Source organism: Diadema antillarum, unplaced genomic scaffold, assembly GCF_040938485.1.
Source record: "Diadema antillarum isolate AM-2024a unplaced genomic scaffold, OU_Dant_1.0 scf00000028, whole genome shotgun sequence".
Lineage (NCBI taxonomy): Eukaryota > Metazoa > Echinodermata > Echinoidea > Diadematoida > Diadematidae > Diadema > Diadema antillarum.
Genome location: NW_027270917.1, coordinates 2779184 through 2790440, shown reverse-complemented (window position 1 = coordinate 2790440; position 11257 = coordinate 2779184). Strand labels below are relative to the sequence as shown.

Sequence of the window (11257 nt, the reverse complement as noted above, 5' to 3'; positions counted from 1 at the left end):
GATACATATTAACCAAATTCACAAAATGTCATGAATGTTGGTTTATTCAAGAAATCTGTGAAAATAAAAACACCTTGAAATATACCACGTTTACCGCATATAGAGCAACTGGAGCTCCTCCAACGTTTTCAATGTGCAAAAATTTTAAATGACAGGAGTTCCTAGACAGAGCCAGAGATGATGCGACGCTGAACGCCAAACTTCGGAGAGATCGCATCGTCCTCTTCCTGCACCTCCTTGGTCTGGACACCAACGGTCACTCGCACAAGCCATACTCTCGGGAGTATCTGGACAACATCCGCCTGGTGGACAGAGGGGTACAGGACGTGGTGAAGACCCTGGAGGACACCTTCGGGCACGACGGGAAGACTGCCTATGTGCTGACCGCTGACCACGGCATGACAGATTGGGGTGAAACAAACAATGTCTCTTCTTCAAATTCATGAAATTCTTCTGTCGAGATGTTTTCATTGCAACTTACTGACAAATTGCCCTACATCGACGTAAATAAGCACTGAATTGATCAGTGTTTTTAGTAGTGGCCATGATAAAAGAAATTATGGGCGTATGTACATTTGTACTCAAGCAGGATTCGAACCTATGACCTCCTGATCTCCAGACAGGCGTCATCTCCACTAGACCCCCGAGCTTCCGCCCGATGAGAACCACCACTTGCTGTCAGGTGAAAGCTCGGTGGTCTAGTGGAGGTGACGCCTGTCCCAGAGAACAGGAGGTCGTAAGTTTCGAAATCCTGCTTGAGTACATATGCCCATGATTTCTTTTATTATGACTACTACTAAAAACACTGATCAATTCAATGCTTATTTTTGTCGATGTAGGGCAATTTGTCAATCAGTTGCAATGTCTCTTCTGCCACACTCACGCTCGTAGTCTATTCAAGGAGTCTATGATATTTTTGTCTTTTGCTCAATTGACTGATTGACACTGCACATGTTGAACTAGCAGTACAGATAAAAAGCTGAGGATATACACTGAAATATTCCTGTAAACAATGATGGAGTAAAGAAAGAGAAGGAATTATTTCAAATTTTCCTTGTTTCTGCCTGCTGCGCATTAATGGTGCTCACAAAAGTGTTCAGGAGGTTGGGTTGCAGCACAAAGGCAATGAGTTTAAAAACTTATCATGATGTGTTCACCATTTTTTTTTGGAAACAAACGATTTGATCATATACCAGTATCTGAATGGTGTGATGAAATAAAAGTATATAGTAATATGACAATTGTGTAAGTATTCATTTGTGCCTATGAATCAAATTTTGTGATATTTTCCATCCCCCCTGTGTCTCTGCCTGCAGGATCCCATGGGGCTAGCCATCCCTCAGAGACTCTGACCCCCCTGGTAGCCTGGGGGGCTGGCATCAGAGCAGCCAGGGCAGGAGGGGATCAGAGGTTCAGTGACAACTTCTTGAAAGGTAAGACCTCTATTATTAAAGGGGAATGATACCCAAATCTATATATCTGATATGGGGATTGAGTGAATGCTGCAATATTAGTAGACAACATCAGTGTAATTTAAGGAAAATTTGATAATCTGTTTTGTTTTGTTTTGTTTTTTTTGTTTTTTTCAGCTCACCTGAACCAAAAGCTCAGAATAGCCATTGTGATCATTCAACATCTGTGTCACAAGTCATGCATAAACTTTCTACATTTTAAGCTTCTTGAAAACCCCTTGACTATTTTCACCAAATCTGCCATGTAGCATCCCTAGGGTGGTAGGATCTCAATTTATTCAAATAGACACCATGCCCCCAAAGCCCAGTTGCATAGTGAAAGAGCACTTGACTTACCTCTTTTCAGAAAGCCGTGGGAATAATATTACCCATATCATAGATGTATATCAGTAACAAACTGAGGGAATGTGTACTTTTTTTGCAGAAAATAACATTTTGTAAAATTCTCTTTGTATTTTCATTGTCCTGCGCTGACCTCACAATCAGTCGTAGTCTTCTTGTCCAGCGATGAGTTTACCAAAACTTGAATACTTTATAACTTGTGAAACAGATTGTCTGATTTTCCTCAAGTGTCACTGATGCGTTCTACTAATATTGCTGCACTTACTCAATCCGCATATATATTCGGATATCATTCCCCTCTAAAGTCCCTTTATTGAGAATTTTTTGAAAGCTCAACTGACATTGTGTTGAAAACACACACTGCCCTTTTTTTTTGGGGGGGGGGGGGGGATGGGGAGAGGGATGTTTGATTGGGGGGGGGGGGGGGAGGGATTTATCACCAGATCCAGATGGGTAGATGGTTCAAATTCTGAACTGAACGTTCTTTCTCTCGTTCACTCTTGAACAGAGTGGCATCTGGACCACGTGGAGCGCATCGACGTGAACCAGGCGGACATCGCCCCACTGATGGCCTCTCTGATAGGCGTGCCTTACCCCCTCAACTCGGTGGGGCGTCCTCCCCGTCGAATACCTGGACGGCGGTGAGGAATACAAGGCACGCTGCTTGCTGACCAATGCCAAGCAGATTTTGGCCCAGTTCGATGTGAGTCCAATGTGTCTGTTCTCAATATTTGGTGTTCCTCAGAGTCATCAGTATGTACATTTTTGTTGTCGAACTTGCACCAACTCTTGCTGTTGTACCTCTCATCATCTCTCCAGTGGGGTCGGTTCATTCAGAAAGAGATGAAAAGAAATGCCAGGCAGAGTTTTGCCTAGTTGGACATGAAATGGCAAAACAACATATATGTCTAAAATTCATGAAAATTGACTTAGTCACATATCTCAACTTATTTTAGTATAATCTAACTCTTGACCTAATCTTGAAATCAGAACCCATTCCGTTACTGAGATATGACGACCCCTCCCAGTATGAATTGTTCAAATTTTGTTGGCAAAACAATGTAAGCGATGATACGCTTGCTCCTGCTCAACACACGTCGGGCATGGACTTGGAAAAACAACGTATCTGCATGCAATATGTTGTTTTGCCATCTACATGTTTACGCAGGAGTAGGCTGCGTGCGGCTGCAGAAGCGCGTGCATATTGACGTTGTTGGACATTATAGGCGCGCCAGGGATGGAGACTTACATTGTTTTGCCGTAGCAATGGCAATAGAATGGTTATGTTGAGACGGCAAAACAACGTATGTTTTGATTGAATTCAAATTATTCTAAAAATAAAGGGTCTAGTGAAATCAATTTGCATTCACTGTATTACTGATACTGTTGGTCCTTCTAGGGTAAGATATGAAGTGTTTCACAAAAACAGAAAAAAGGGCTGTAGGTTTGCGAAACTTCAAACTCGATTTCCTGGCAATGATGTTGGATGTAGATGCATTGTTTTGCCATCCCACGGCCGTAGTTTCATGTGAGTTCAATTGTTGTTTCAATATTTGTGATTTCTTTCGATGTAATCTAAAGACACATTCAAGCAACCTTCAAGCAAGACACAAAGACACATTTTGTCTGCTGAACTAAGAATCATTTTTTTTTTTCAATGATATTGATTAGTTCAGACAAAGAAAAAAGAGAAAATGAAATGGAAAAGGAAAAGGAGAAGGAATAAGGAGAGAGGAGAAGTGGGAGGAACATTTCATGCTCCGAGACACTCATGATGAGAGGTATCTAGCTCACAATTTTGCTCTGTGTAAATTCATGGCCATAGGTGAAAGAGACGCAGAAGGAAGCCACAACACTGAGGGCGCTCTTCGTTCCCTTCAGGAGACTGAGTGGAGGTGAGAAGGAGGCGCTTCTCAAGCGAATCAACACCCACATGATGAACCGAGTCTTTGCTGACGCAGTGAGTGCAGGAAATTACTTTAAATACAGAAACTTTTGCAAATTGGAGCCGATTGCCTTTTTTGTGCCATGAAACTTTCACAAAATGCCACTGGCATTCAATGCATTGAAGACAAAACTTTCGCATGCATTTTACTTATAGAAAATGTGAATCTTTGCTCTTCAAGAAATTCGTTTAAATTTTTATGCACATGATGGTTTCTGGTTTTTCAGTATATGATTTGCTTGCAGTGCTTGGAATGAAGCTATAACTTTCATACCGGGAAATTATCGTGACCTCCAGTTTTGTCCCAGCGTCCTATGAGAGCCACAAATTCTGTGCACACTCTCTCACATTTTATCCAGTTTGTTTAAACCACGCTTTCAAAAGCATTTGCATAATGAGATTGGTTTGAAAGGACATTCTGAAAATCATTGGAATCTTTCACTCATTGGAGCAGTTTCCTGTATTAACAATATTATACAGTAGAGAATGTGCCAAGATGACAAATGCGGAAGACAAAAAAATCCCACAGAAAACAAGAAGGAAAAATGTTTCACTCCAAAATATGCCATGATCATTTTTGTTTTAAATGGTTTCCAGAATAGTGCAGGAACAAATAGCTAAGTAGTGTTTGATGTAAGAAATATAAGTGAGGTGAAACCCCCTTGATTCTTGGATTGTGATAGCAGTCACTTCTCATTTTTTTCATCATTCTCATCTTTGTATTTCATTGTTGTTAGCCACTAATCTTTCTCTTGATTACAAGTCTCAATCCAGCTGAAAGTTCAAGATAGAATGTTTCAGAAGTTTGAACTCCATATTGTCCCTGGGGTAACAAGACCGTGCATCTCAAAACAGTGAATTTTCATGAGAGCTAAAGAAGGATTTTTATATTCACAACATGAAAAAAAAAGACATCAATGTTGATGCCAATAATGTAGGAACATTGTTTTGCTTTTTTTAATACATGTTAATTTGAAATAATATGTCTTGTCATCCCAGGGACATATGCGTGTCTTTGTGAATCTATTTAGAAAAAAAAAATAACCAACGGAAAAATAGAATAAGTTACTCAATGAATGAATATCTTGAAGAATGTGTGGATGACTTAATGAAGAAATACGTGAAAGAATTCGGAAAGGATTAGATAAGTGAGAACAAAGTTAATGAGAGCACCTGGATTTTGATTTCAAGCGCATGTGTGACATCTACACTACACTTTTTGTTTTGTAGTCCTCATTCCCAGACCAATTATTGCACTGGAGCTTTGACAGAATCGATAACTGTAAAGTTTGTGTTTTGCAAAGAAAGTCAATGACTGCTTTCATTGAAACATATGATTTGAATTGATATGTTGAATAGTTTTAGATATAGATGGTAGAAGGCTTAACGGTGCACCACATGTTCTTTCTAGGGTATGTGTTTGGCCCTGAAAAGGGCCTACCCAGTCCCGATGTTTTGGCAAGCATGTTCTCGCCATTCTCGGCGAGAACATGCTTGAACGGCAGAACATGCTTGCCGAAACATTGGACTAGGTAGGCCCTTTTCAGGGCCAAACACATACCCTAGAAAGAATACGTGGTGCACGGTTAAGCCTTCTACCACCCAACGTTCTACCGCCGCGGAAGCTTTCAAAGATTTCAGTATTAGATATAGTCATAAGGCATTCATAGATTTCATTGTTATCATAATCATAAAACTTTTCTGTATGTATCCTTTCCTATCATCAACCTATGCCGTAACACGGGACTTAAACCTACGGCATAATTCAAGGGGTGTCATGTTATACAGATATGGACTGCTTTTCAGGGTATTGTTGATATCATTGCACCAAGTGATCTGTTGATGTCATGCTATACTTGGCTGATTGCGCTAGCTAGTTCACACATTAAGTGCTGCCATCATATGTTCACTTTGTGATCAAATCGGACAAGGGTAACCTTATATGCAATGGAGGCCTAGTGTTTATAGTAAATGTACATACATACTACATATGTACAAAAAAAAAAAAAAAAAAAAAAAATTGGCAGTTTAGTAATATGGGGCAGTTTAGTGCTGTGGAGCAGTTTGGGAACTATGAGGGTTTTAGAGTTTTAGTTTCATCTATTGCCACATTTTTAAGGTACTGTAAACACTCTCTTGGCCCTTTCAGTATGTGTGTTAAATGCTAACACAAGCAGCATTTGTTCACAGTGTACTACCATGTCTAATATCTTTTCAACAGATCATTGAAACAAAGAAGCTAATAGATGTGGCCTTGGATGGGCTAAATTATTATCAGACTTATGACCGCTTTTTTCTTGGGTAAGTACAAGACAGATGGAGCTTTGCTTGTTGTTTCATTGAGTATGAAGCCTCGAGTAATTGAGGCATAGATTGGTATCACATGAACTTTAGGGCAAGAAGTTATTATGTCACAATTTTTATGCAAATTTATTCATCAGCTGAGAGCGCCAGAAGAACAGCATGTGAATTGACAGAAAATTAGAAATTTTAGATTTTTGCACACTCCACAAGAGCACCTGAAACATCAGCTCAAGGAGTACTTTTTCCAACAATCCCCATTAGTACGTATGACATGTTAATAGATAAAGACTGTATCAAATTAATGTGCATCTGACTGTTTTTAATGTGATTTCTTCCTCGAAACTTCATGCCAATATTTTATATGTTTGCCCCTGTGAGTGTGTTGATACCTGGAGTGTTCTTCCACATGCTTGCTTTAAAAAATCAGTCACTCTCCAGTAGGGCTGCACTACCTTGTGCTGCAAAATTTTGACCTGCATGGTGGAAAGTGATATCAGTGATGTAGCGGATGTGCTTTTTGTTGTGGCATACAGCTCCAGCGTCACAATGAGCTACCTTGGTTGGATGGGCTACATACTTCACCTTCTCCTGAAGCACCACACCGACCTGGCCATACCACCCACCGCATCCGTTGCCAGGGGCGACAGAGAACCGCGTTGGCTGCTACCGGGGTTCTCTGCCCTGGCCGGTCTGATCAGCATTCTCCTGGCAGTTCAGTCTTCTCCTGTGAAGCACTACATCTACACTGTCCTCCCGATTCCACTGTGGTATGCCGTGGCTAGGAGGTAACTTATCTGAGAGACATCCGAAATATTAACTCCTCAGACGTTGCTGAGATATGAAGTCTTTTTGTATTAGAGTTAAAATGGCAGTGTCAAGAGGATTTTCTTTTTTTTTTTTTCATTTTGCTGATATTGGTCGCATTCATCCAATCTTGTAAACCTATTTCATTTGTGAGAGATACCTCATGTTTAATTCAGCTATTTTTTTAATTTCATGCATCAGCCATTTATCATATCACTTCAATGCTAATGACTTTTGTATGGAAGAGAGGTTTTTGGGTAACATCATGTTTATGTAGTCCTTGAAAGGACTGTTGGCTGCCGAAAGAAGAAGAATCGAGAGAGAGGAGAGTAGAGGAGGGAAGCGGCATGGAGGGAGTCAAATGGTGGCAGTCGAAGGGCAGCAGTGAACTGAAGTTGAGGTTGCACTAATTTAGATGGGAGGATAAGAGACAGGGATAGGTATATGTGAGAGTGAAAATCAGCTGAAGGGTTCGGAAGTCAGTGGGATGAGAAGGATGAAGCAGAAAGGAGGCAGGAGAGGGGAAAGGAGAAGGTTGGAAAATCATGAAGATAGGTGAGAGAAATGAAAAAAAAGGTGAAATTAGAAACTTTGCATCACAAAGTGAAGTGAGAAAAGACAAAGTCAGTGAGCGATTGAGAATGCATACTGTATATGCCAAATATTTCGCAAGGTTTTTATTTTTGCAGATTTCTCGAGTCATATGCTATAAGGGAATTTAAAGACACAAAAATATTGACTCTGATCCCCGACTTGAATGCCACGCACACCTACATTTCTCCATTCAGCCCTGTACTCCACGATCGCAAATTTAACCACTTGCGAAATCGTCGAGAAGTCCCAGTTCGCGACAATTTAGACTTGCTAAATATATGGTGTATTCAGTACTTGAATGGATCCTGGGATGGACTCCTGTGGTAGAGAAAGAATAATGATTAATAGTATAGTCCTGAAAAAAGGACTTCATTAAAAGGATGAATGTGGAAGAGAAGACAAAGTGAAAATGTAATCCCAAAAGGGGGCCAAAGAACTGAGATATTGGTCCCTGTAAATAACTGTAAAGTGGTGAAGTGGTCCTGATAAGGACCACTGGGTCATTAGGAAAGTAGGAAATAGAAAGAGGAAGGAAGAAGATGAAATTGAGGAGAAGTTAAACTACAGACTGTATATGATAGGAGAAAGCAGTGGAGAATTGTAAAAATAAATGAGCAAAAGCTCGAGATCTAGTATGAGAATAACTAAGATACTCTAAGTGCGTGACATTTTGGTCAAATCGGCTGTCCCTCATCAAAGGTGAGGTGTAACCTAAGTGGAGGCGACCTATGTGTGGAGAGTGCGGACCTACAAGGAGATTGTCGGCCACATCAGGCTGGGTGGCGGGTGTTGGTGTGGGTGGCGGCGCAATGTGGTCATCGATGAGATCAAGGCGTTCCATTGTTGTTGGGGTGCATCAATTTTAGAATAGATCCAGGAGGATTAACTTGGGCGTTGGTAGGTGATGGGTGGAGTAAGGTACGAGGTGGAATGGATGGGATGGATGTTGGTACAGCAGATGAGTGGCATTGATGGGGGTGTTTTGGTGCATGCGTGCACTTCTTGCATTGAAGTCTGTGAGTCGACTCTCCAGATACCTGGTAAGGAGTTACAGTGAGAATGGTCAGAGGATTGTGTCAAGGGAGCAGAAAAAAAAAAAACGAGCCAGTAATCCCCTAGTTTTCAACAAGTATGTCATTGATTGGCCATTTATGGGCTGTGTATAAATGGAGAGGTGTGTGACTGATGTATGTTTGAAGAAGAACATTCACAAAATTGACATAAAGGCATTCTTTTTTTTTTTAATGGAAACCAGATGTGTCACATCTTAGCCCTATGGGGAATTACGTCATATTGGAGGCACCTTTAAAAGGGAATTTGTGACCAGTTAAAGGTTATCTGTAGAGAAAGAGTCCAATTTTATAACAACAGTGAAAATTTGGTCATATCCAGATCAGAATTGGGGAAGTAATCATGAAATTGTGAAGTTTCACTAATTTTTGCAAAGCAGTTCTGGACAGTGAAATGAATGTGCAAATTATTACGTGAGCTGGTGATGTCATCATCTCGCAATTTTCCATTGATCATAAAAAGAAATATATGAAAATTCCATTCTTCTGCTGTAAAATTGTTCAAAATAATGTTATTCCTGGCTTAATAACTTCAAAATAATGATCAGTCAGATATATTAAGATTTGAGACTAGGGCATAATTGCATTTGAACAAAACAGAGGAAATTTCAAGATTTTGTGTACAAGCAATATGGCAGGTTTTGAAGCGATGATGTCAGTTCACTCATATGCACATTCATATTGACTGTTCAAGATGTGTTTGCCGAAAATTAGCGAAACTTTACATTTTCATCGCTTCCTCAAGTTTTATCCAATTTCGATCAGATTTTCACTGTTGTGCTTGTAAAATCTAAATAAAATCTTTCTAATGAGACTAACTTTGAACTGTTCTGGAATTCTCCTTCAAAGAGCCACAGTCTGCAACAGGCTGTCCATAAAGCAGCCATGAAGCACTCCCTCTATAGTTTTCACTCGCTGAGGCAAGACATGTTGATTAAATACCCACATGTCTCATCAAAGGAAAAATGGATCCATGGCATTTTTGGCAGAAAGACGAGATTAGAAAGGAAATCAGAAAGGTGTTATAAAGTCTCGAAAATGACATCCGATGAGCATCATTCGGTCTGCTTTTCCTGATTTTGCAGAGTTTCCCCACTTCCTTTGCCTCTTGTGTGTCTGTGAGTATATGTGTGTATGTTAGTTTGGCATGTCCAAAAGTGTACAAGTCTTGAGGGTGCACTTTTGGACACTATCAGTGATCAGTGCTGTGAAAAAAAATATGCCAGCATACAGGATGTGAATTCTGTCAAGCTTTTCTGCGTTACTTCACATCTGTTCACTACCTGAAAAACAAACATTGACTGGTTAACAAACACTTCTCTCTTTTTGTTGTTTTTGGGGAAGAGGATAGGCCCCATGTGCAGGAAGTGCATATCTTGTACAGAGAAACTATACACAGTCTTTTCACACATGCCATGTCTGACTCACCTATGGTAGTGTGTGCCAAAAAAAAAGTTTTGGTATTGGTTTTTTTTCTTCTTATTATTATTATTATTTCTGTGGGTTTGTTTACAAGCTCATACAGCCATTTTCTGACAGGTGTGGTAGACTATCATGATTCGTGGGTGTGAAACAGCCTCAATCAAGTCAGGCGCATTCAAGAGTAGACAATTCCCCTCCCCCCCCCCCCCTTTTTTTTAGTTGCACAACTAACCAGTGGTGATCAGACATTTCTTATTGATGTGTAATTACGCGAAATGTGGTCAGTAGAATGCTAGTGGATTTTGGAAGGTTTTCAAGTGTGAATTACCATCTGTTTATTATTCAGTGAGGAGAAATCTTTTTACAAAACATATTGACTCTGCATGAGACAGATAATGAATAGATGATGAATAGGTTGTTGGAGCTCAATGGGGTGTTTCTCTAAAAGGAAGCACCCTTACAGCATCTAAGTTATGGTCATGTGTTTACATGAATCACAAAGTTAGATCTCGTGGGTGTTGGAAGATTTTTCTTTCTTTTTCATGTAATTTCAGAGTTGATTTTTAATAAGATAGACATGCACAAGAAAAGAACTGTTATAGAATGTGATATGGTAAAACAACAAATTGCTCAAATGCTCAGCAGCGTCATACCTGTCTTAATCACAACACTCTAAAAACTCCATTTGCTCTGTAACTCAGTGTTTCTCAAGTTTTCCACACCTAAACATTGATAAATAAACAAAAGGAAAATAATAGTTGTATCAAATAAATTGCAATATCCTTAATACCTTTGTTTTAGAGACAGAGTTATGTGAAACACAGCGATGTCATTTCCAAAATGACCGTGGGGCAAATCGCACCATGGCGTACTTTCAGCGGGTTAAAGTAGTTAGCTGTAACCCAGATCTGTAATTGGAAGACCGGTGTTGGTTGTCAATCTTTATTTCAAATATTGGCCGAGCTTCACTTCGCACGTCATTCTATTACAAGGATAGGCGGAAGAAATCCCAAATGTAGCTGGCACTGACATTGTAGATGTCATTTTTGCCACCATGACAAAGCTATTTACTTTTTTTTCCCCCTTTTTTTTTTGACATGGAGGTTATGCAAAATTGATATGAGGGAAAATTGCATAATCATGACAATTTTTACCGTCAAGCTATGGAAACTGGTACAGGACAGGAAATGATTTTATTGCAACTCAAAGGACAAGTTGTCATGCATATTGTTGGATTAAATGCAGCCTTTATGTCATACCTGCTGGAGATGGTATGACACCATTTACTCATGAATATTTGTGAG

General features: G+C 39.9%; 1 protein-coding gene across 1 annotated transcript in view; it reads left to right on the top strand.

Annotated features, from left to right (window-relative positions):
• Positions 1-11257, top strand: part of LOC139735469 (GPI ethanolamine phosphate transferase 1-like) — a 52570-nt gene that overhangs the window by 4182 nt on the left and 37131 nt on the right. Inside the window, 7 exon segments of the mRNA XM_071646228.1 lie at positions 156-411; positions 1317-1433; positions 2323-2423; positions 2425-2517; positions 3640-3774; positions 5981-6060; positions 6597-6848. Coding sequence (XP_071502329.1) covers positions 156-411; positions 1317-1433; positions 2323-2423; positions 2425-2517; positions 3640-3774; positions 5981-6060; positions 6597-6848 — 1034 coding nt within the window.